The 25,718-nt window shown below is 50.7% G+C and overlaps 1 protein-coding gene across 1 annotated transcript in view; it reads left to right on the top strand.

Annotated features, from left to right (window-relative positions):
* Positions 1-25,718, top strand: part of Lasp1 (LIM and SH3 protein 1) — a 40,050-nt gene extending 14,332 nt beyond the window's left edge. Inside the window, exons 3-7 of the mRNA XM_070028171.1 lie at positions 4,303-4,387; positions 11,697-11,804; positions 20,241-20,394; positions 20,794-20,897; positions 23,050-25,718. Coding sequence (XP_069884272.1) covers positions 4,303-4,387; positions 11,697-11,804; positions 20,241-20,394; positions 20,794-20,897; positions 23,050-23,223 — 625 coding nt within the window. The 3' untranslated portion in view covers positions 23,224-25,718. The remainder of the gene's footprint in view (positions 1-4,302; positions 4,388-11,696; positions 11,805-20,240; positions 20,395-20,793; positions 20,898-23,049) is intronic.

The raw sequence follows: 25,718 nt of genomic DNA, 5'->3' as shown, positions 1-25,718 counted from the left end.
GGGCTGACCCAGCAGGAGGAAAGTAGCCTGTGCCTGCCACCTGCCTCTGTGCAGGGCTGGACTTAGCGGGCAGGGGTAGGAAGTTGGAACCTCTGGAGCTCCTCTTTATCTAGTTAAATCTATGCAGGATTCAAATCCTTCCCCACCCCTGCTGATCCACATCTTGTCTGGCTTTCCCCCCTTTCCATTTCCTTTCTGATGGGATTAGTATTCCAGTTTTGGAAGTGCTTGCTGCAGGTCAGAGGGGTTCCTGGAGCCTTCTGGGTGGGGTGTAGGGTGCAAGCAGAGGGCCACAGTGTGTAGGAAGAATTTGAATATGGCCTGTCACACTGCAGCTGGTGTGGACTTGCGGCTGTCCTGCAGCTCGGAATAGGCACTGCTCACAGCTGCAGAGGATGCATACGTGTGTGTTCACTACGCATGAGGTGTGTGTAAGGTGGATACCGTGTGTGTGAGCTGCAGCATAGGGAGAGGCTTCCATGAGACTCTTGTCTCCAATAAACCACCAGAATACCAGAAGTGGCTCAAGTGGTAGGGAACTAGCCTTGAGCTAAAGAGCTCAGGGACAGTGCCCAGGCCCAGAGTTCAGGCCCCACAACCAACCCCTCCCCCCCAAAAAAGTCTCAGACTTTCCTGCCCAGGCTGGCTTTGAATTTCGATCCTCAGATATCAGCCTCTTGAGTAGTAGTATTACAGGTGTGAGCCACCAGTGCCTGGCTTCTTTAACCTGGTCATTCAGTTTTGCAGATTGACTCCTTGGACTTGCTAAGCTTCTGGGTCCCTGCCCCATTTCTCCCCCATCCCCACCCTACTTATAATTGCTTTAGTGCTACAGAATTCTCAGAATTGACTCTTCATGCCTGGCCATAGTTGCCTGCACATCTCAGCATCTTTCCACTTCTGCCTCATGTGGATTGATGGATCCTCATCCCAGGCCCTAAATGCTTTCAGCGTGGTGGGGTGGGGATCTGAAGGATTTTTTTCTCTGTGTCATGTGATTTTATCTTGTCTTCCTAGTTTTACTACTAGGCACCATAAAGGTAACTAATATTTAATCTCTATATTTCCAAAACTACTTTGCTTGAGCATAGTTCTTGGTGTGTGTGTGTGTGTGTGTGTGTGTGTGTGTGTGTAGTTCTTGGTGTGTGTGTGTGTGTGTGTCTATACTAAGGCTTGAACTCAGGGCCTGGGTGTTGTCCCTGAGCTTTTTTGCTCAAGGCTAGTTCCCTACCACTTGAGCCACAACTCTACTTCCAGTTATTGGGTGGTTAATTAGAAGTAAATATCTCATGAACTTCCCTGCCCAGCTGGCTTTGAACTGTAATCCTCAGATCTCAGCCTCCTGGGTAGGTAGGATTACAGGCATGAACCACCAGCACCTGGCTTCAACCAACTCTTAGAGGTTTTTCTTCTAGTCCTTCTGTTTTTCTCCCTTGCTTGTCTCTAGGAACAGACTACTACTTGATCCTCCCCTATCCTGGACCAGCTCAGGAATTTTGGATGGTCTCCTGAGCTGTGGGTGGCCTTGGCTTCATGGAGCTAGGCCAAGCCTAGGGGTTGGACCCCTGCCTTAACCCCCTATTCATCCACAGACCATTTCAGTTGCCAGCTGCAGGCACCTGTGTTTGCTTTTTTTTCCTGCTTCCTCCTCCCCCACTGCTGGGGAAGCTGCTGACCTGGCAGTCAGTACCTAGGCCGGGCATAGCGAGGATCACCTACCTAGGTCCAGGACAGTGAGACTAGCCAGAAGGAGAAAGGACTTGCCAAGATTACCCAGCATATCCATCCTAGGGCCAGGGCTTCGCCCTTTCTAGTCATGCTCTTCTTGGTTGAGTTCTCTATACCCCAAGTTCTGCCCTTTGCCAAGTGATCCATCCACAGGGAAATGTTGCCAGGTAGCTCAGGATGGCGCAGGGCCACTGGTGAACAAGCCAAGTTTGGTGAACGCACAGGCATGTGGCAACTCATGTCTGGCTTTTGAGCATGCCAGCCAGCCGGCCCAGGTGGGACATGTCTAGAAGGAGGTCCCAGGAGCCCACCATCCACCTCTTTCTGACATGGGGGCTGCCTGTGAGTCAGGGATCTGCAGTGGTCACAGCTGTGGTGGGTGCGGTCACCCAAAGCTAAAAATGGCCAGATTTTCCTGCTTGGAGAAGCCACCCACCAGTCCCTGAAATAGTTTGGGCCCATGCAGACTCCCTCAGCTGTCTCTCATAGCAGCACAGGCACAAAAAGCTCTCCTGTGGCTCTCTCCTGTTTGCTAGGGGACTTCATTGTGACCCAGTCCAGTGCAGGAGTTCTGGTCCTGGTCCAGTTTCAGGTCCTGATGTGACATTTGTTTAGGCAACAAGTACTCTTGAGCTTCAGCTAATGTTCTGGGAGATGGGGAAAAATCAGTGAAGCAGAGAAGTAGTAGGGAAAGGAGAACAGTGTTGTGACAAACGCATTAACTCGAGAAACTATTGAGTGACAAGTGCCAGGTGCCGACACGATGTCCCCTCTATGTAGTGGGTGGGTGGGGGAATCTTTCCTGTAGGTCCTGCAGGCTAAAGTCCAGACTTCCCTGCCTCCTGCCAGCTCTTTCTGGGGTCCAGGGCCCTGTGCTTATCATGGCGGGGCTCTGAAGAGATTGAATGCAAATCTGGATTGTGTCATTTAGTGTCCATGTGCCTCAGTTCTCCTGTCTGTCAGAGGAGGCAATGTTCACTGAATAGAATAGCAGAGAATTTGATGATGTAAGACATGAAGTCCTTGGCTCATTGTAACATTAACTGTTGTTACTTTTACCTGTCACTTGAATGTGACCTCTTTTCTGGCCTCAATTGGTCTGCCCACTGCTCTCTAAATTACGCCTTGTTAGCCCTTAGATTTTTTTTTTTTTTTTTTTTTTTGGTCCGGTCGTGGGGCCTGAACTCTGGGCCTGGGCGCTGTCCCTCAGCTCTTCAGCTCAAGGCTAGCGCTCTACCACTTGAGCCACAGCACCACTTCCGGCTTTTGTTTTTTCTGCTTATGTGGTGCTGAGGAATCGAACCCAGGGCCTCATGCATGCAAGGCAAGCGCTCTACCACTGAGCCACCTTCCCAGCCCCAGCCCTTAGATTTTTTTAAATTTAAATTTTATTGTTATTATAAAGATAACGTACAGAGGGGATGCAGTTTCATAAGTCAGGTAATGGGTATATTTCTTTTTGGATAATGTCACCCCTTCCTTTGTGTTCTCCCCTGTCCTTTCTGGTTTTTTTGTTTTTTGTTTTTTTCCTGTGTTTTGAAACAGACCTTTTAAAATTTTAGGCCAGGGCTGGGAAGTTGGCTCAGTGGTAGAGTGCTTGCCTTGCATGCCTGAGGCCCTGGGTTCGATTCCTTAGCACCACATAAGCAAAAAGAAAAAAGCTGGAAGTGGCGCTGTGGCTCAAGTGGTAGAGTGCTAGCCTTGAGCTGAAGAGCTGAGGGTCAGCGCCCAGGCCCAGAGTTCAGGCCCCACAACCGGTAAAAAAAAAAAATAAATAAATAAAATAAAATAAAATTTTAGGCCAGAATTGGGCTTGAACTCAGGGCCTCGTGCTGTCCCTTAGCTTTTTCACTCAAGGCTGGTGTTCTACCATTTGAGCCACAGCTGCACTTCTGGCTTTTCTCAGGTTGATTGTAGATAAGGGTCTCACGAACTTTTCTGCCCAGGCTAACTGGCTTTAATCTGTGAACCTCAGATCTTAGCCTCCTGAGAAGCTAGGATTACAGACATGTGTGCCTGGCTTTCAGACAGACTTGCTAGGTAGCCCGGGCCAATCTTGAACTTAAAATCCTCTTGTTGTAGCCTCCCACGTGCTGGGAATACAGGCGTGAGCCACCATGTCTTTGAAATACTCATGGACACCTGAATTGCCTCTCACCATTTCCTGTAGCAAGCCCCCCAGGAAATGCCTGTCTCTTTCCCTTTCTCTCTTGCTCTTCCACTGCTAGGCTCCACATCTGTTCTCAGTCGGGACCCTGTGCCCATCTTCTCTCCAATCTCACCAGGCCTTCCTGGGTGGTCCCAGGAAAACTCTAGGGCTTAGGACGATTTTCTCCAAGCAAGGGTAATCTGAAGGAACGGCATTGAATGGCTTCTATAAGGCTCAGGACAGTTCTCTGGCCAGGGGCCACTCAGGCCTGCTGCGTGTTGGGGTGACTACCCTGCTGCCGTTGTGGTCCTGGTGGGGCTGTGGCAGTGACTACCCTGTGAGAAGAGGAAGTTGCTACTCTGTTTTCTTCTTGCCCCTTCCCCAGAGTGACGCCCAGTGTTTCGTTTTGTTCTTCTGTCCTGCAGACACTACCCCAAGCAATCCTTCACCATGGTGGCTGACACTCCGGAAAACCTCCGCCTGAAGCAACAAAGCGAGCTCCAGAGTCAGGTGAGGGACTGAGCTGAGGGAGGGAGGGCTGTCGTAACCCGGATTTGGCAAGATCTCCTTCCCCTGCGGTTGAGCTCAGCAAGGTCCTGCTGAAATCCTAGTGCCCGCCAGCCTCCCTGCCCCCACCCTGCCTCAGTTACTTCATACTTCCTGTCTTTGGCCAGGGAGTGGGAGTGAGCCTGGCCCCTTCCTACTTGAAGTGGATTGGAGGCTGCCTCTTCCAGGAAGCCACACCCCTGGCCCTGCCTCCTCTCATTACTGAGGAGGAGGAGTTATGAGCAACTGTCCCTGCCTAGGGTGAGCGTGGCCTGCAGTGGGGGTAGGCTTCATGAGGATTATGGGATTAAATGACAGAATGCACTAGGGGAATTTGCTAGGTGAGCAAGGTGTCCAGGAATGTTCCATCTGGGTCATGGAAGATCACTGAGCCCCTTAGATGTGGGGCTCCTGCAGCCAGATCTTGTCATAATTGCCCTGGGTGCCACTGGGGAGAATCAGCCACACCCCCTTCCCAGGGTCTCCTGTGTGCTTTCTCAGATGCTGCTCCTTGCAGCCCTGTGACAAGACAGTGTGCCGCTTTCCCATTGTACAGATGAGGCAACTGAGGCTCAGACATGTAGGGACTTGCTAATAAGCTCATGCAGGCAGTACAATATGAACACTACTAAGTGTCATGCTCAGTGCCAAACCAACTAGCTCATGGATCCTCAATGAGGATGTTCAGTGAGGCCTGGAGTTCAGGTTGGTCCAACCTTGAGACCATTGTTCCTGGGTTTCCATCTAGTCCTCGAGAACAGTCTCTGGATAAGCACCATTGTCCCTTCTGCTGCTAAGAACTTGTATAACTTGATGAGTGCTTTGAGATACTTCTCATCCTTGAACTCAACTCCAGGGGGTAAATGGGAGACTTGTTTCCTTCATGTCACAGGTTGGGGCCTGAAGCTGAGGGAGAAGCACAGGATTTTGACACACACGGAGTTCAGTTGGGTCCTGATCTGTCAGCACCCACGTGTGGCCCCTTGGCCATATACCACCCTGATGTGGCCTGAGGCTCAGGCCTCCGTGTGTTTCATGGCTGGTTTGTCCCTGCCAGTTGAGGACAGCATGTGGTTGAGCTGGCAGAGAGGGGATGGGCGACAACTAGCTGCTTGGCCCTAACCACTCTCCCCATGGTGGAACTCCCCCTTCCTGTTCTTGAGGAAGGCCCCTGGGACCAGAGGTGGAGGGGATCAGAAGGGCCCATACTGAGCACTGCTGGGAAGAGAGGCAGACCTGGGAAAGGCACAGGTCCTGAGGCGTGCACACCAATAGAGGCTGGAGAGACCACACGCATTCTCTCTGTGTCTCTTTATATCTGTCTCTCTGCCTCTCTTTATCTCTGCCTCTCTGTTGCTCTCTCCCTCTATCTCTCCCTCTCTCTCTCCCCTCCTCTCTCAATTCAGGCCCCTTGCCTTCCTGCTCCAAGGCCATCTGCTGTTCCTTTTTGCCCTTGGAAGCTGATCCCTGTAGGGCGGGGTCTGTGGGAGGAGGCACCTTGCCCTACCTTGTACCCAGCCCAGGTGAGAGGAGCAGAAAGACTAGCTGTTGGCAGGGTAGCCGGCTCCCAGCATGCTAGTCTTCAGAGGCTCCTCTGCGCGCTCCCTCCCCTCCCCCTCAGCTTCAGGAGCCTGACCTTTGCCTCTCCTGAGCTGCTGACACATTGGGGAACTTTGAAATTGACCTACTATCATTGTTAGGTTTTTACTGAGGAACAAGCTGTGTGTGTGTGAGAGGCCCTGTGTTCTCACATATACCTGATCTTTTTTCTCTTCATAACAACATGATAAAGGGTGCCTTATCCCCAATGTGCAGATAGTGATACAGAGGCTTGGAGAGGCCATATCACTTGCCCAGAACTTAGTGGGAGACAGATTTCTAGCTTAGCGGATGTGGTTCTGCTCTGCTCATAACAGTTCTAGCACGACCCAAGTCACCAGTCTGTAGAATGTGTAATCACCCAGCATTCTTTTTTTTTTTTTTTTTTTTGGTCGGTTGTGGGGCCTGAACTCAGGGCCTGGGCGCTGTCCCTCAAGGCTCAAGCCTAGCACTCTGCCACTTGAGCCACAGCACCACTTCTGGCTTTTTCTGCTTATGTGGTGCTAAGGAATCAAACCCAGGGCCTCATGCATGCAAGGCAAGCGCTCTACCACTGGGCCACCTTCCCAGGCCTCCCCCGCCCCCCCATACTTGTCAGGGGCTTGGGTGTAATCTTGTCCTCTCTCACCAGCTATGTGGTTGAGGCTGTTTTTGCTTCTCATAGCTTTTCTCCTTCCTGATCAGTGAAATGGGAACAGAGACCCATTTGTGGGGATGCTAGTGGCGGATCCTGATTCTTTGAGCCTGCCCAGCTGGAGGTGGTGACAGGTCTTGTTCCTGTGGCTGCCCTTTCCCCTGCAGGAGCAGTGCTGTCTAGAGCTGCCTGTGGCTGTCGGAAAGGGAAGGGAAGTGAGAGTGTGCTTTGTTGGGCCAGCCCCACCCCACCAGGGTGTTGGCAGGGTATCTTTCCAGGGCCTGTCCTGGGCCTCCTGCAAATGTCTTAGCCCTTCTGTGTCTTTGCAAAGCTGCCTGTGCTATTTTGGCTTTGTTTTCCTGTCTATATTGGTCCCAAAGTGGCACTTTGGGTGTCTGGGGCACCTGCAGCAGCCTCCCCCAGGAAAACGGTGTTAACCACAGAACTGTCCAGAAATGACCCTCTGGTCACTCAGAACTGATCAGGCTGAGTAGAGACAGCAGCTTAGGCCGGCCCAGGCTCTGACACTCTACTCCCTCATGCAGAAGAGTGGCTCATTTAGCTTGGTGCCCATGGTTCATGCCTGTAATCCTAGCTATTCAGGAGGCTGAGATCTGAGGATCATGGTTCAAAGCCAGCCCTAGCAGGAAAGTCCGTGAGATTCTTATCTCCAATAAACCACCAGAAAACCAAAAGTGGCACTGTGGCTCAAAGTGGTAGAGCACTAGCCTTGAGCCCAAAAGCTCAGGGACAGTGCCTAGGCCCTGAGTTCAGGCCGCAGGACTGATACCTTTTGTAGTGTTGTGGAAAACGCCACCAAGGGGAGCGCAAGGGGGGATTGTGTAGTGAAAAACCTCCGGGGACAGAATTGTCTCAGCTGTCTTGGGTCTCTCACAAGCACAGCAAGCATTAGCACACCAGGAAGAATGACATTCTACTCACCTGCACAAGTGACTACCCTCCCAGATCTGTCACTGCTACCTGTGTGACCCTGGACAAGTTGTTTAACTACTCTGTGCCAAAGGTCTTCATGTATGAAGTGGGGCTCACCTCTCTTCAAAGGTATATGTTATTCCAGTGACTGTTCTGGGCATGGAGCCAGCACTCCGTAAATTGTTGCTTTTTTACTGTTTTCCTGGAAGGGAGAGGATTGGACCTTTGACCCTTGCTTCCAGCCTTGGCCTTTCCGGTTAATGCTCTTCCTCACTTTTGCCTATTAAATTTAAGCACTGCTTGCTTTTACATACATATATATATATGTATATATATATACATACATACATATATATGTATATATATATAAGATTACATAATATAGGCAAGTACTAGGCCTATAATAGTAGAAATGGTTAGTAGTATATTTTTCTCAGTCTATTTTAAGTCATATTCTTTCTTTTCTAACTCCTCTTTCTTCCTCCTCATTCCTCCTCCTCTTCCTCTTTCTTTTTTTGCTGTCCTCTTCCTTGTCCTCCTCCTCCTCTTTCTTTCTGAGATAGGGTCTTCCTGTGTAGACTAGGCTAACCTTGAACTTGTCATCTTCCTGTGTCAGTTTCCTGATTGCTGGGGAAATAGGCTTGCCTTGCCAGGCTGGCTTATCTCTTTCTTACACTGATCATCAGAGCAAGTGTTTGTCAAATTATGTTGCCTTATTTGTTTGGAGATGATGTGTCTACATTCAGGTCATTTATATTCAGCCAACACACATTGATTTGGACTTACTGTTTGCTGGAATAGTGGTGAACGAGACGAGACAGAGATCCAGGGAGAAGGACTAAGAACCCACATCCAAAAAGTAGTTTTATGGCCAGTGGTTTACTGAACATTTGATTTGGTGCCTTAGGGGTTAGTCCTAGCCCAGCTGTGGGGAGTTGCCAGGGTGGGAGGTCCTGGTTCTCATAAGGGACACATTCCCCGCCAAAGTATTAAGATGTACTCCAGCCCAGCTGATACCCAGGCTCAGTGGCTTCAGGCGGGTCCCTTCCCTCCTAACGCTGCAGTGGGCCACCCCTCATATTTCTGGTCCTGTTCTTGAGTGCTGACATACCTTCCAGACCTCTGACCACCCTCCTGCCCTCAGTGAGTCTTTCTCACCTCGGTTCTCCAATTAGGTCCTACAGATGTCATACGTAGGGTCCCCGATTCCAGTGCAGAGATCAGCTGATCTGCTAGGGACACAGGAAAACAGGCAGAACTCCTCTGCTCCTCCCCAAGACCCAAGCACAAGGCTCTCAGGCTTGCCAGGGTGAAATGAATTATCCTTTCCCAGCAGGGACAGGGAGGCTCATTCCCAAGCCTGGGAACCTGCTGATGTCATTGCAGTGTCACCATGGTGATTGTTCCCTTGGATTAGGGGCCTGACCCTTGCAAAGCCAGGAAACAGGAGGGAGTGGGGTTGGCTGTGGTTCAGCAAATGAACATTGACAAAGCATTTTCAGTCACTCTCACCCACGTGTACCCATCACAGTGCTCCTCACAGAGCCACTGTCTGCTTCATTGGTCCCCACTTTACAAATACGGGAACGGAGGCCCAAGACCAGCCTGTCATTCTCGGCTCCCTCTAGCCCTTTTCTCTCCTCTTATTTTTTTGGAGGATGTGTGTGGCACTAAGTCTGTAGTACCCCTTAGATTTTTCACTCGAGGCTGGTGTTCTGCCATTTGAGCCACACTTCTACTTCCTTCTTTTTGGTGATTGATTATAGAGATGAGAATCTCAAGTACTTTCCTGCCCAGACTGCCATGATACTCAGATCTCAGCCTCCTGAATAGCTAGGATTCCAGGTGTGAGCCACCAGTGCCTGGCTAGCCCTTGGTCAGAACAAAAAGGTCAGGGAATGCCCTGATCTGTGTGGCCTTGTGCTGTGGGTCCTCAGGGCACCATCAGCTCAGTACTGTGGACGACTCCAGACCTGGGAGCTTGCCTGGGCTTATTGTCCTGGAAACTGCTAAAGCCCTGGTCCGACTGTCCTGGGCTGACCCCTGGGATCCCCCATGGAGGAAATCCAGGCAGCTGGTGAAGCTAGAAACAGATGGCTGCAGAGGGAGACGGTACATTTCTGAAGCCAAGGGATCATTCCCTGTCCCAGGAGTATTTCCTGAAATACTGTTCTATTCTTCAGAATCCCCAGGGGAGGACAAGCTGTTCCTCATTTATCTATTCTTGCAGTGTCAGGGAAGTCCTTTCTGATATCTGACTTGAATTCTTTAGAAGAGGAGTGGGTGGTAGGCGGAGCCTGGAGCTAGGACCCTCTCTTCTGAAATGTTTTTTTTTTTTTTTTTTCCCCACATGAGTTATCTCCTCTCCAGTGTCATCGGCCTCAGAAGCTAGCCTGGCGGGCTCCAGGAAGCTGCCAGAGCCTGTCAGAGGCTCATTGATGGAACCTTCCCGGTGGCTGGCTTACCACCCTTCTTTCTGGGCACCAGTTTTATCCTTTTGGCACAGCCCTCCCTCAACTAGTCAGTTAAAAACTCTCCCAGGCTTTTGGTGGGTAGGGCCACATCCTGGCTGGGTGAGGGCTGAGGAGTTCTTGGAGCATTGGCAAGAAGTTGCTTTTTTAAAATGCATTTATGTATTTAGTAGTTGTACAAAGAGGTTTCAATTTCGTAAGTCAGGCTAGGAGTACAACACGTCTTGATCTGTGTCACGTCCTCCATCCTCCCTCATTTTCCCCCCTCCCCCCATCCCTACCCTCAAGTTAAAAGCTCAACTAGAATCTTCTTATAGGTATAGGCAGGATGGGGGGTCTGAAGGTAAAAGGTCAGGAGACAGGAGGGTGAGGACTTGCATTTTTGGGTGTGTGCGTGCATATAGGAGCTAGTACTGGGGCTTGAACTCAGAGCCCGTGCGGTATCCCTTAGCTTTTTCACTCAAGGCTGGCACTCTTATCACATGAGCCATAGCTCCACTTCCAGCTTTTTTGTTGTTGTTGGTTGTGAGGCTTGAACTCTGGGCCTGGGCACTGTTCCTGAGCTTTTCAGCTCAAGGCGAGGGCTCTACCACTTGAGCTCTACCACTTCCAGTTTCCTGGTGGCTAATTGGTGATAAGAGTCTCACAGACTTGGGGCTGGGAAGGCGGCTCAGTGGTAGAGCCCTTGCCTTGCATGCTCAAGGTCCTGGGTTCGATTCCTCAGCACCACATAAGAAAAAAGCCGGAAGTGGCTCTGTGGCTCAAGTGGTAGAGTGCTAGCCTTGAGCTGAAGAGCTGAGGGACAGCGCCCAGGCCCAGAGTTCAGGCCACACGACCGGACCCCAAAAAAAAAAGTCTCACAGACTTTCATGCCCCAGTTGGCTTGATCCTCTCCTCTCTGCCTCCCGAGTAGCTAGGATTAGATTACAGGCGTGAACCACCAGCGCTCAGCAACTTCCAGCTTTTTGATGGTTAATTGGTGATAAAAGTCAGAGACTTTCCTACTCAGCCTGGCTTTGAACCACAATCCTCAGATCTCAGTCTTTTGAGTAGGTAGGATTATGGGTGTGAGCCACCCAGTGCCCTACAAGGACTTACATCATGGTGGCTGTGAACATTTGCTAGTATGTTATATGGTTTTGATTTTGGCTGGAGACTTTAATTCTTTTTTTTTTTTCCTTTTTTTTTTTTTTTTTTTCTTGCCAATCCTGGGGCTTGAACTCAACCTGGGCACTGTCCCTGAGACTTTCTGTGCTTAAGGCTAGCACTCTACCACTTGAGCCACAGCACCACTTCCAGCTTTTTCTGTTGATGTGGTACTGAGGAATCGAACCCAGGGTTTCATGCGTGCTAGGCAAGCACTCGCACTTTACCACTAAGCCACATTCCCAGCCTGAGACGTTAATTGTTGATGACTCAGTTTCCTTATCAATAAAATAGGACAGAGTGTGTGCCTGTATAGATTTAAGCAATATGATTCATGAAGGCACTTGGCCCTGAGCCTGCCACTCAGAGTACACTGATAAATATCCTGGGTCAAGCCTTCTGCTTTGTGTTGGGGATTTCTCATCAAGATGTTTCTCCTAGCCCCTGTCTCCACCTCCTGAATCCAATCCCTCTTTCTCTTGGCCCCCAGGTGCGCTACAAGGAAGAATTTGAGAAGAGCAAGGGTAAAGGCTTCAGCGTGGTGGCAGACACACCTGAACTGCAGAGAATCAAGAAGACCCAGGACCAGATCAGCAACGTGAGTTCCAGACCCCTGCTATGGTGACCACACTGTCCCCTCCCTCCTGCTGGCCTGACAGAGCAGGAGGCCAGCTTCCTCACTGCCCTTACAGGAGGGTTTGGCTGACTCGGCTAAGCAGAGGAAAGGGGAGAGCTGGGGTCCCCAGGTGCCTTTCTGTCTGCATTTCTGCCTTGAAGGGGCCACCCTTTTAGGGGGTGAGGGTGGGACAGGGACTCTGTACTAAATCACCCCCACTCCCTGAGGCTGGTTTTTCTTCTCTGGGTATGGTGGGTGTCAAGGTACACACTATATACTTCATCTTAGCACAGAAAACTGGGGTTTGGGGAGGGAGGGAGGCCTCCTGTCTGCCACTAGGTGCTGGCACTGTAGTCACTTCCGCCCGCCCTCACCAGCCTCCCACCCCCGCTTGCTCTTCCTTCCTGTGTGAAAACCCTAGCTGGCTTGCCTGCTGACCCTGGCCTTGAGCTGGTCGGCATTGCCTGGCTGTGCCTGGGGGGGGGGGGAGTGGGTGGAGGAGGGCTCAGCTCACTGCCATCCATAGCAGCTGGGGCCAGGGAGCAGGTAGCAGTTTCCTTTCTGGCAGAGCTACAGACCAGCAGGCGGTGTGGTTCTGGGGCTCGTGGGGGTCCGATGTGGGGTATGTGGAAGTAAGGTGCCTCTCTGAGCCACAACCACAGTAGGTGCTCAGGAGCCCATGCACAGAGCAGCAGGATGTACTTGGCCAGCCCGGACACCGAGGTCCTGTAGATGGAGGAGGCATGCTATTTTGTGTTTGATGGCTGGTGGCTGTGGGGTTAGAGGCTGGAGAGGGCTCTTCTAGTACTCACACTGTGTTCTCCTCCCTTCCCCCTCCCCCCATCCTTATACCCTTCCCCTTCATCCCTTAACCCTTCCCCTTGCCATTCCTCCACTGGGCTTCCTTGGCGAGGAGTTTCTACAAGTTGGCTGGGCCAGGCCTCCCGGGGGCTGTAACCATGGGTCAGGTAGATCTCAGAAGGGCAGGACAGCCAGCAGAATCAGCCATGCCAGTATGGTGGCTTTTAGGCTGATGTCTGCTTATATAAAGAAACAGTTGGGGCTGGGAAGGTGGCCCAGTGGTAGAGTGCTTGCCTTGCATGCATGAGGCCCTGGGTTTGATTCCTCAGTACCACATAAGCAAAAAGCCGGAAGTGGCGCTGTGGCTCAAGTGGTAGAGCGCTAGCCTTGAGCTGAAGAGCTGAGGGACAGCGCCCAGGCCCAGAGTTCAGGCCCCACAACCGGACCCAAAAAAAAAAAAAAAAAAGAAACAGTTGTGGTGCAATACCTGTAATCTCAGCACTGGGGAACATGGAGCAAGAGGACCTTGAGTTTAAAGCCAGCTTAGGTTACATTGGGAGACAATGTGTGTGTCTGCGTGTGCATGTACTGGGGGGAGTTGAACCTGAGTGGATATCCCTGAGCATTTTTTGCTCAAGGTTAGCACTCTACCACTGAAGCCACAGCCTTGCTTCTGGGCTTTTTGGTGGTCTATTGGAGATAAGAGTCCCATGGCATTTTCTGCCCTGGCTGGCTTTGAACTGTGATCCTCAGATCTCAGCCTTCTGAATAGCTAGGATGACAGGCATGAGACACTTGGTGTCTTGCTGACTTGAGACAAGAAGGAAGGAAGGGAGGGAGGGAGGGGAAAAGAAAGAAGGAATGAGAAGAAGGAAGGAAGCTAGCAACCAAGCTATGGACATACAGTTTGATATTACAGATGTGAAGAATGAAGTCCTTCCCTTGAGCCTGGAGGGTCAGGCTCATGCCTGAGGGCTTCCCCTCTGGGTGAGAACCTTCAGGGGTAGCTGGGTCTGTCTTCAGAGCTCCCAATGGGGAAGTGGGGGGGGGGCAGGGCATGACCTTGGACACTGGGGAAAACCTGGAATGGCTCATGAAGCTGGAATTTGTGGCTTTTTATTGTGAAAGCGCTTCCTTGTCTTTCTTCTTTGTTTGCTCCCTGTTGGTACTGCCAGCCCAGCAGCACATTCATTCACTGCTTCATCCTATGAGTTTTAGAGAAAGAAGGAGACAAGCAAGCCCAGTGATCCCTGTCTTCCTATTTGGAAGGCTTCCAGAATACTCCATACCCAGCCTATTTCACCTGCTCCCCTGCCACCCCACTGCCCCCCTTTGTCAGAGGTGTTAATGTCTGAGGAATCCTAGTTAACAAAAAACTCCCTATGGCCAGACTGCCACCCCAAGGAGATAACCATCTTATCGACAGCCACAGAGCTGCAATTAGCGGATGGTCCTCAGCCCAGAGCTGAGGGAGGCACCTTGAACCTGACCTGGCGTCCGCCTCAGCTGCTTCTGCAGCTGTAGCCGGGGCCTGTGAAGTGTGACCACAAGCTGGAAGAGTCTTTCTTGCTTTTAATGAATGCAATTAAAGTCTGTCTGGCAACATATGAAACAAGTCAGAATAAATACCCTGTAGTCAGGGCTTTTAGCACAAAGGCAACCTCCCCTCCCCCATGCCACCTGAGATAGCCCTCTGTGTGTGTGTGTGTGTGTGTGTGTGTGTGTGTGTGTGTGTGTAAAATCCATACTTCCCTGGGCTCCTGAGTGCACTGACCCTTAAGTCAGGACTTTAGACCTTGGCTCTGCCCCAGAACCCCCCAGGGAAACTTTAAATCACTTTCGGGTGCTACACTATGCCAGCCTCCAGAAGAATTTTGGGAAAGATAGAGTCAGGAGCCACACCTGTGTTTTGTTTCCTGTATGTGGCTTGTCCCTTCGCAGATTAGCACCAAATGAAGGGTGGTTGTTTCTAAAGGTCAGACTGTCCTGTAGAGATGAAAATTTGCCTTCCCTGCAAGAGTAGGCTGCAGATGGGATTTTACCAGCCAGAGCTCTTGAAAAACAAGTGTCTAATGGCAGTGTGTGTAGCGGGACGGTCGCTTTGGCTGCACACAACCTGTCCTCTGTTGTGTGAATAACAATGATATTATTATTCAAAGATTAACCTATCTACTTTCTATGTTGTGACTGAAGAGTCAGAGAGACTCCTGGTAAGCAGCTCAGAGGTAGAACGAATGCATGCTTAGCTTGTGCAAGCCCATATGTTTGACTGAAGCCAGGTACCAGTGGCTCACACCTGTAATCCTAGCTACTCAGGAGGATGAGATCTGAGGATCACAGTTCGAAGCCAGCCTGGGCAGAAAAGTCCATGAGACTCTTATCTCAAAGCCAGAAGTGTCACTGTGGCTCAAGGTGGTAGAGCACTACTAGCCTTGAGTGAAAAAAGCTCAGGGACAGCACCCAGGCCCTGAATTCAAGCCCTACAACTGACTAAATAAATAAATAAATAAAAGTTTGAGTGAAATTGTCCCTTGTGGAATAGTAAGAATGCACAGGACATCTTGAGAGGTATAATAAAGTCTTGTAAAGTATATGTTTGTGGCAGTGCTATCCACACTAAAGGATGGGAGGATGGATGCTGACGGTGGGTTCAGGCTGTGTGTTTGCTGTGCTGGCCTTTGATCATGAGCTCTGGGCTAATCCCAGCTGGGTATTCTCCTACCTCTGCTTCCTAACCAAGTAGCTGGCGTGTGTGTGTGTGTGTGTGTGTGTGTGTGTGTGTGTGTGTGTGTGTGTGTGTGTGTGTGTGTGTGTGTGTGTGTGTCCATCCTGGGTCTTGAATTCAGTGTTTTGTGCAAAGCTAGCAGTCTACAACATTGAGCCACAGCTCTACTTCTGGTTTTCTGGTGCTTGGAGAGAACAGCCCCCGGATGGCTTTGAAACACAATTATCAGATCTCAGCCTCCTAAGTAGCTAGGATTATAGGTGTGAGCCACCAGCACTGGGCTTCTTGAGGTCTTTAACATATGAGAAAGTTCAGATATTGGAGTTCCACCTGTCTTTAGGTATTTACTCTCCCTCCACCTCACTCCCTGGTTGTGGGGTTTGAACTCTGGGCCTGGGCACTGTCCCTCAGCTCTTCAGCTCATGGAGAACACTCTACCACTTATGCCACAGCACTACTTCCGGTTTTCTGGTGGTTAATTGGAGATAAAAGTCTCAGACTTTCCTGCCCAGGCTGGCTTTGAACTGCAATCCTCAGATCTCAGCCTCCTGAGTAGCTAGGATTATAGGTGTGAGCCACCAGCACCCAGCTACATATTTGCTTATGTATTGCTTCTCTTGTACATAGCTTGGTATTTTTGTTGGGGATCAAACCCAGGGTCTTTCCCTTGCTAAGTATGTGCTCTGCCAATGAGATATTTCCCTAGGCCCAATTTTAACCATTTTTTTTTCCTCTGTGAATTAGAACACATAGTATCATATGTAAATCAAGAAATAGAACAAGCAATCCTAGCTACTCAGGAGGCTGAGATCTGAGGATAATGGTTTCCAGGCAGGGAAGTCCATGAGACTATCTCTAATTAACTATCAGAAAGGCCAGAAGTGGTGCTGTGGCTTAAGTAGTAGAGTGCAAGTAAAAAATAAAACATTGTGACTTGTACCACAAGCAGTATTGCAATGGAAATTGAGAACTAGGGCCTGATGTTAGAACTGGATTCTGATTTAGGCACTCACCTCCTCAGCCTTGGCTTCCTCTCCGATAAGATGGGGGTGATAATGGTAATGTAATTCTTGGACTGGCTAAGGAAAGGAGTAATGCATATAAGACCACAGAAACTAGGATTTCAGCAAATCCTAGAGATTTGGGAGGTGTTATTGTCTGAGAAAGAGAGGGGGGAGAAAGAGTTGGCACGTGAGTAGTTTATTCCATTCAAAGACTGATGTTCCCTCCTTGGCCCTGATGCAGAATCACGCGGGGAGGGATGTGTGGACAGTCAGGCTTTTATTTTCCACCACAATCAGGAAGCAGGTGCTTCAGAAAGCAGAAGTTCCGCCAGCAGAGCTTTGGAAGAGACACTACCTAGTCATATGGAGGTCTGGCCAGTAGATCAACGCCAAGGTGTCTAGGCCTTGACTGCCTGTGCACTGAAGGCCTCATGGGACAGCTGGGGTGTGATCTTACATGATCTTCCACTGGGCCTCTGCTGAAGCCTTGACTCAGCCTCATGGAAAGCTCTGAGACCATCAGAAATTTGATCAGCAAGGCCCTCAGAGGCCAGACAATATTTCCTTGCCTATTTGTTTAAACCTATAGGAGGCAGGCACAGTACTAACAGATTCTTCCTCTGCTGGGGAGGAAGTGGAGGTGCAGACCAGCAGGCTTCAACTAGGACTTTGGGCACATGGACATGTGGGTAGTCTGCTCTCAGGAAGAAGGGGCTTGTGTTACCGGCACTGTGTCCTTGTGTAACCAACTTGCTGTTTCAGAGCAGTGAAAGTTCTTTTGTGGAACTTACTGTCCCTCTGAGCCCCATTTTCCTTCTCTGCAAAATGGGAATGTAAAGTGTCTATGATTGATTTAGGGGTGATTGTCATCAGAGTCTAGGTAATGTGTGAGAAGCGTTAGTGGCTTTAGGGTGCAGGGCTGTGCAAATGTGGAGGTTGTTAATATTGAGGAAGAGGATGCCTTGTGTTCAGGCTGCCACTATTGGCTGTCTGGGTTTTCACTCCCTAAGTTCTTTACACATTTATCCACAGGTAGCAATTTACATTTATGTGTGATACTGGGGTTTTGAACTCAGGACCTCTTGCTTGCTAGATTTGGGAACTACTCCTTGAGCAGTTTCATTTTATGGTTTTATTTGCTGGCTAATTGGAGATAAGTGTCTCATGGCTTTATCTGCTCTGACTGGCTTGGATCCTCAGATCTCAGTCTTTTGAGTAGCTAGAATTATAGGCGTGAGCCACTGGTGCCTGGCAAGGAACAGCATTTAAAGAGTGAGATGGATTCCACCAGCTGCTTGTGGAAATACACACGTGACCACACCTGCTTTCAGAGCAGGTCTTCAGGACTACCCAAGCAGCTGGCATCATGACCATCAGGACTGGGGCCTAGAGGGGAACAGGACACTCCCAAGGTTAAAAAAAAAAATGGAGGGGATGGGAAGGTGGCTCAGTGGTAGAGCTCTTGCCTTGCATGCATGAGGCCCTGGGTTCGATTCCTCAGCACCACATAAGAAAAAAGCCAGAAGTGGCGCTGTGACTCAAGTGGTAGAGCGCTAGCCTTGAGCTGAAGAGCTGAGGGACAGCGCCCAGGCCCAGAGTTCAGGCCCCACAACCGGACCCAAAAAAAAAAAAAAAAAATGGAATGGGCCATGAGTGTTGGCTAGCAGCCACGGTGAAGGGCTGACTTACAGAACAGTGATGAGGGACAGAACCTGGCCTTGGGGCAGAAGAGGAGTTGCAGCCCCAACCTGTCCCTTCCCCAGAGCCTCCATCTCACCAGCTCCAGTGCACACAGCCACACCCGAGAGGCTGTCACCCAGGATCGCTGGGCCCTGTGCCAGGAATACCTGCCCTGCAGGCCTGTCCGGCACCCCCAGGCCCCAGCACAGACATCTGTTTCCCCACCTCTACACTCTGCCCCGCACACACTGGTTCCTGGGATCAAGCCTCATTTCACTAACAGAAAGTAAACAAGGGATAAAAGTCTGAAGGGCAGATGCGAGTGAACTTGGAGGTTCAGGAACAGAGAAGGGGTCCTCTCCTGTGTCCCTCCAGGGGCCAAGGTCACCAGGGGAAGTAGGGCTTGGGAAATTCACCTTTTGCCCTATATGGACACTTGACCCTCGGGGACCTTTCTCAGTAGGACTGGAGGGTTTCACTCTCACCAGAGTGAGCCCCCTCCCCAGGCATATTTTGCCATGTTGGGTGTGGGTCATAAAGGGAAATAACAGGATGGGGAAAAGAGGGACCCATCCCAACTCAAACCAGGTGAGCCATCCTCTGCCTCTAGCCCAGACCTTAGTAAATAACTATTATTTAGCCTTGCATGCCACACAGGTATTCCCAATTAGCCACAGCGCTTTTGTCGTGCCTGGCAAAGGGCTCACTGGCTCACTGTGGGCAGCGAATGTCAAGGATGAGATGGCAACGACTCCCTGTGGAGAGTGGATGGCTAAGGAGGCTGTGCTGGGCCATCACAGCCGAGTCCCACCCTGCTGGCCTGGATACAGGGTCAGGCGCTCTTCCCACTGGCTACAGGAAACAGTCATCTTTGCCCTGCTCCTTTCCCTCTTCCCTGCCCTCAGTGTTTCTAGGATCAGGAAAGGGCAGGGCAGGATCCTTGTGAACAGGAAGTAAGAGCTACCTCCTGGCAGGTGCCCGAGGCCTGCCTGAACCCTTGGGACGGAACTGGTTTCTGGGACTGTCCCCGCTTTCCTCATTTTCCCTGGGGGTAAGGATGGGTTGCTCACTCTATCACCCTGCCACTTCCTCTCCAGTCTTAGACCAGCCCTGCAGCCACAGAACACTCAAACCCTGAGCCTCAGCACCTCCTCTTGGCTGATCTCATCATCCGTTTCCTCTGTGAAATGGGGGTAGGAAGTCCCCTTGAGGCTACGTGAAAAGCTTAGAACTTCTGTGTTTCCTTAAAAAAAAAAATAATATCATGTGTTACATTATATGTTCCCTATTTGTAAAATGTGTTTATAAAATAGATGCGATTTGAGGGTTTATGCTCAAATGTGTGTCAGCAACAGGAATATGCAAGCCAGTCTTTAGGCAAGCAAGCCCCTTCTGCCAGGCGAAGTCTCCCATAGATGTGGTACTTTTAAATACCAAGCACAGTGCTTGGCACCTAGGGTTCAGTCAGCAGGAGTTGGCAGTGTTCCTGATGATTCCTGAGGAGGCAGGGAAGGCCCAATCTGTGCCATAGATACACACAAATGACAGCTCACGTTCGTCTGATGCTTTCATTCACATGGTCCTGTGACAGTGATCATCTCAGCACAGCCTCCAGCGCAGCTCAGGTGACACCCATATCCTATTTTGTGTTATTTTATTTATGTTGGTGCTAATACTAGGACTTGAACTTGGGGCCTTGAGCCCTCATTTGGCTTTTTTTCCCTCGAGGCTGGCACTTTACCACATGAGCCACAGCTCCACTTCCAGCTTTCCACTGGTTAATTGGACACAAGAGCCTCACTTTTTCTGCTTGAGCTGGCTTCTAACTGATCCTCACATCTCAGCCTCTTGAGTATCGGGGACCACAGGCAATGAGCTGCCAGCACCTGGCTTCAGATATCCCATTTTAGAGGTAGAAACTAAGACTTGTCAAGGCTAAGTCTCTTGTCCAAAAATGTATGTGGGTGCTTTGTCTTCGTGGAGCCCTGCAGGAGACTGTCCCAGCTTAGGATTTTCCCTCCCTCTTCTCAGTGCTTCCCCAGTCAGGCATCTCACTATGTTGCCTGGACTGGCCTTGAACTCCTGGCTTCAGCTTTCCCCCAGTAAGTGGAACTATAAGTGTTCACCACTATGCCTGTCTTAAGTGACCTCAGGAAGGGAGTGGTTGGTTTGCTGTGGGATCCTTCACCTGGCACGTCTGCCCTGCAGATCAAATACCATGAGGAGTTTGAGAAGAGCCGCATGGGCCCCAGTGGGGGTGAGGGGATGGAACCGGAGCGCCGAGAATCCCAGGACAGCAGCAGCTACCGGCGGCCCCCAGATCAGCAGCAGCAGCCACACCACATCCCAACCAGTACCACAGGTGAGTGTCCACCTGTGGAGACACAGGCTGTGAGGCCAGGTTGCTGTAACCCTAGGAAAGAGGTTGAAGAGAAAGCCCAAGGCATACATGCATACTTTCAGAGAGCTGGTTCTACACCCTCTTTCCCCCTCCCCGCCAGGCCATATCAGTGGCAAGGGTATGAACCTTGGGCTCAAGCCCTGCGCTGGGCTGAGGGCAGGACCCTCCCTCCTAACCCACCCATACACATGACAAGATGCAGAGCCCTAGCTGTGGAGCCCAGGGCACTACGTGCTTGCCTGTACACACACGCACGCGCATACACGTAGGCAACAAGCCTTTGACCGTGGAGATTGTTTTTCAGGGGATGGTTAGATTTGGCCAGACATTTTCTGATGCTTTTATTTACCTACCTTCCAGCTTACCAGCAGCCCCAGCAGCAGCAAGTGACCCCGTCCTACGGTGGTTACAAGGAGCCTGCAGCCCCTGTCTCCATACAGCGCAGCGCTCCTGGAGGGGGTGGGGTGAGTAACCGGCTGGAGGGGAGAGATCTCAGAGGTCGGAGGCCAATGGACCCCCTGGCCTTTGACTCATCTCCTGGTCTGTGGCGGGAGGTTGGGGGTAGCCTCACAGAAGAAGTATGGTGAAGTAAATGAGTCTGACTGGGCTTGGGGTCCTGTGTTCTAGCCCTGGGTATACCTTGAGTTAGTCATGCCTCTACCTGCTCTCCCTGCCTGGCACAGATGAAGTACCTTTCTGCTTGGGGTCTTCTAGACATGAGCCTTGTTCTCCCTTTTTTCATGAGGGTGACCTACTTTTTCCTTCACGTCTTGACATGTCCTTTCCTCTGAAGGCCCTTCCCAAACCAACCCATAGCAAATGGATCTCCCCTGATGTTTTCTGTCATTTGGCCCCCAACTGGTTCCCTTCAGAGCACTTTCTCCAATCTGAAGAGTTATTTGACCACTTATATAATCCTGGTGGTACACTCATATAATCCCGGTAGTTGGAAGTCTGAGGCAGAGATGGTATGTTTGAGGTCAGCCTGGGAAACAGAGTCAGGGATACATAATGAAACCCTGTTTCCAAAACAAAACAAATGAGACTCGAGTCTATAGTCCTTACTGTTTGGGGGGAAAAGATCATCAGAAGCCAGGCCCAGTCAGTGGCTGGACAGGGGGAGCATACCTGTCCTCCTCAGCAACTCAAGGAAGCACAAATAGGATTTCAGTCCAGGCTGGTCCAGGAGATCCTATTTTGAAAATAACTTCAGTGTTGAGGGCATGGCTCATTGGTAGAGTGCCTGCCTAGTAAGCACTTGAAGCCTTGAGTTCAAACCCCAGTACCACTACCCACTCCCCCAAAGAAAAAAAATCCACATCATAGTGAACAGGGCTTGTCACTTTGGTGTTAGGTTTATGGGGATCTAGGTCTATTCCTTTTTACCTTTTTTTTTTTTTTTTGTCAGTCATGGAGCTTGAACTGTGGGCTTGGACGCTGTCCCTTAGTTCTTCAGTTCAAAGTGAGCGCTCTACCACTTGAGCCACAGTGCCACTTCCAGTTTTCTAGTGGTTTATTGTAGATAAGAGTCTCATGGGGCTGGGAAGGTGGCTCAGTGGTAGAGTGCTTGCCTCACATGCATGAAGCCCTGGGTTCCATTCCTCAGTACCACATAAACAGAAAAAGCTGGAAGTAGCACTGTGGGTCAAGGGGTAGAGCACTAGCCTTGAGCTGAAGAGCTGAGGGACAGCGTTCAGGCCCCATGACCCACCAAAAAAAAAAAAAAAGTCTCACAGACTTTCCTATCGGGGCTGGCTTTGAACCATGATCCTCAGATCTCAGCCTCCTGAGTAGCTAGTATTATAGGCATGAACCACTGGCACTGGGCTCCTTTTTACCCCCACCCCTGCCAAAAATAATAATAATAATAATAAGGTTGCCAGTTGCTGGAGGCTCATGCCTATAATCCTAACTACTCAAGAGACTGAGTCTGAAGAAAGCCAGCCCAGGCAGGATAAGTCTGAGAGACCCTTATCTCCAATACCACCCCCCTTATCCCCACCCCACCCCCTAGAAAAAAAAAAAAAAGCACGAAGTGGAGAGCTGTGGCTCAAGTGGCAAAATACTAGCTTCCAAGCCTTGAGTTCAATCTATAGGACTAGTGCTCATGTACACACACACACACACACACACACACACACACACACACACACACACACACACACACACACACACACACACACACACACACACACACACACACACACACACACACACACACACACACACACACACACACACACACACACACACATGGGGGAAGGGGGGAGAGAATCTTGCTAATATTAGCCCAGATTAGCTTGAAATTGTCAATCCTGCTTTAGTCACCACTCCCAGCTTTTAAAGTCTCCCAGCCTGGGACAAGAGGCAGAGAGAGTGTACCCTTACCCTATGTCTGTCTCTTGATCTGTAACCAAATACTTTATGAACAAGGATGTGTGTTCTCAGAGACTAAGAAACAAGAACTTTCAGAACACAGCTCGGCACTCTTCCCTTCCCATTCCCCATGTCTTGGTTCATTGTTCCCCTGAACCCTGCTTCAGGATCCCCCAGAGTTAGAAATAAATGGAGGTCTGGGAGTGTAGCTCAGCGCTGCCTTGTCGCCCCTGCCCGCAGAAGCGGTACCGTGCGGTGTATGACTACAGCGCTGCGGATGAGGACGAGGTCTCCTTCCAGGATGGGGACACCATTGTCAACGTGCAGCAGATCGACGATGGCTGGATGTACGGGACCGTGGAGCGCACGGGCGACACGGGGATGCTGCCAGCCAATTACGTGGAGGCCATCTGAGCCCCGTGGCCCCTCCCTCCCTCCATCTTCAGTGCATTCCACAGCATCGCATCCATCCTGGGGCCTCACCGTCCACAGACACCCGTTCAGTGTCTCTCTCTTTTTTTTTAAGATCGGCGACAGCTTGTCTATTCTTACCCCTTCTCCAGCTTCTTTTGCCAACCGAAGCCTCATTCTGCCACTTTTCTTGGGTTCTTTCATCTAGAAGGTGTTCCCCTCCACTGACTTCGTCATTTCTCTCTGGATAGATTAGGCAGGGTACCCTGGCAGGGCCGGGGCCTGGGCAGGAAGCGCGTTGGCAGATAGCCTCACCGCCCCTCTCTCTCACTGTCCTGCCCAGTTCCTCAACCCAGACATTCCAGAGTTGGGGCTCACCCCAGCCCCACGGGGCTCCCAGTCAGCACTCTGCACGTTCCCCTGAGATGGGGGTGGGAGGCTCTGTGGTTATGTGGCGACTTGTGGGATCGACTCACCTCTCTCCCTCTAAGAGGGGGCTCCCTGCCCTGCCTCGAGGGCCGCAGAAGGAGAATAGAATTCCCACTTTTGAGATGTGAATTCCTGCCCCCACGTGTGTTCTTTCTTGTACTTCGGCCCACACAGACCTAGAGAGCTCCCGGGCAAGCAGAGCTGGGGTTAGGTTCTTGCCTTTCTATGTTAGGCCAGGCACAGAAAGCAGAGAAATGGTGTTCACCCCCGGAGCTCTGCTCACTGCCCCCCATCTCCAGGGACTGACCCTCAGTTGCTTCCCAGGCTGAAAGCCATAGCCCAAAGGGTTAGAGACTGGGCTGCCTGTGGTGGGGATCCATGTTAAGCTGGGCCTCTTCTCGTGGGGAGCGATGCCAGAAAGTCTTGGAATGATGCCTAGCCAGGAGGGCCCTATGTCTCCTGTGGGGGTCTGTTGGGACAGAAGCGAGACTGCAAGTGTCTGTGGTCAGGGCAAATAGGTGAGAAGGAGAAGAAAGTGTGTCTGGGCTTGTAACAGACAGACAGATAGACAGCTATTTCACCCTGCGATTTTTCTAGACCTGAAGAAAGCCACCTCCCCCTTTATCCTTTGCAGGGTGCTGTGCAGAAGTTAAGGCTGGTTCTGGCCTGGGCGGGGCCTGTTGCTGAGCTGCAGGCATTTTCTCTTCCCTATCTTCATATCTAGAGTTGCAGAGTTAGAGTACCAGAAGGACCTGGGTCCCTCATACCATGGTGCCTCACATAGGGCTTTTCCCTCTCACTTCCATAAAGCCCCCTTGTAGCCAGGAAGAGGGTCCTGGAGTTACAAAACTGGAAGCACTGACTCTGGGCGGAGAGAGGGACAGATGGTGCTATGTCCATCCGGGGACGAGGCCAGCCCGTGCTTGGCTTTCCTCGTCTCTAGGTTTTCTTGTCACCCCTAGGATCTCCCTCTCCCAACTTAACCCAGAGTCCAAGTCTAGTACCCTCTTGGTGAGGCCTAAGCCGGTGGCTGAGGAAATGGCCTTGGGAGAATCCTGCCTGAAACATTCCTTTTCCTTTCAGGCCCCAGTCTAGGTCAGGACAGGTAGAATATTCTATTGGGGAATCTCGGGGTAGAGGGTGGGAAGTGAGGGCAGTTGATGTCTTGGGTGATGCACTAGTCCCTGAGGCACTGATCCATTCCATTTTCTCTTGATCTCAAAGCACAATGCGGGTCTTGGGGACAGGGCAGGGAAAAGGTCCTGAACATGTGGGAGGAGCCAGAGGCCGCCTGTTTCCACTCAGCTGACTCCCTACCAAAACAGGGCAAGCCAGCTGTTCCCTCTGTTCCTTCTCCCTCTCCCCCTTATCCCGAGAGGAGGGGCTGTCTCACTGGTGCTGAGGGACCCAGGGCTGCTGGAGTCCGTGTTCCTTTCCAGAACCAATCCACCCTTAGAAGACCACAGTACCCCGAGGGCTGGGCTGAACCCCTGGTCTTTGCCTCTCCTCACAGAGGTCTTTTAGTCAGTCTAATCCCAGAAGAGAAGACGCCCCAGCTAGAATGTGAACTTAATTTTTGTCGACCAATCCTCCAGTGCAAGAAGTCCAATGGTGAGAAGCATGGATTCTCCCAACACTGCTTCCTGCCTGCCCCGCCCCTCCCTCCAGGGAAAACTTTTATGCTTAGTTTCTGCCTTTTTCCCTTCACATATGCACTTTTGGGCCTTTTTTTTTTTTAAATATATATATAGCTGGAAAACAAAACAAAAACAATGTACCATCCCCAGAAGCCTGTATTTAAAAAGAAACACAAGTGACCCTGTGAAAATGGCCTCTGTCCAAACATTTTGTCCGTGAGTGTGTGTGTGTTTGTACATGTGTGCGTGTGTGAGAAACTACCCACTCATCTTTTATATGGGGTTGTCTTTCCTCGGTCTGTTTGATCCCTTCCCTTGTGAGCTTGTGCTTGGGATCAGATCTTTCTGGCCTGTTATGACTCTGAACATTGACTTGAACCACAACTGAATCTTTTTCCTGGTGACTCAAATAAAAGTATAATTTTTACCTGC

Source organism: Dipodomys merriami, unplaced genomic scaffold (assembly GCF_024711535.1).
Source record: "Dipodomys merriami isolate MVZ:Mamm:240054 unplaced genomic scaffold, mDipMer1.0.p SCAF_19, whole genome shotgun sequence".
Classification (NCBI taxonomy): Eukaryota; Metazoa; Chordata; class Mammalia; order Rodentia; family Heteromyidae; genus Dipodomys; species Dipodomys merriami.
This window is presented reverse-complemented; position numbering and strand designations above follow the sequence as displayed.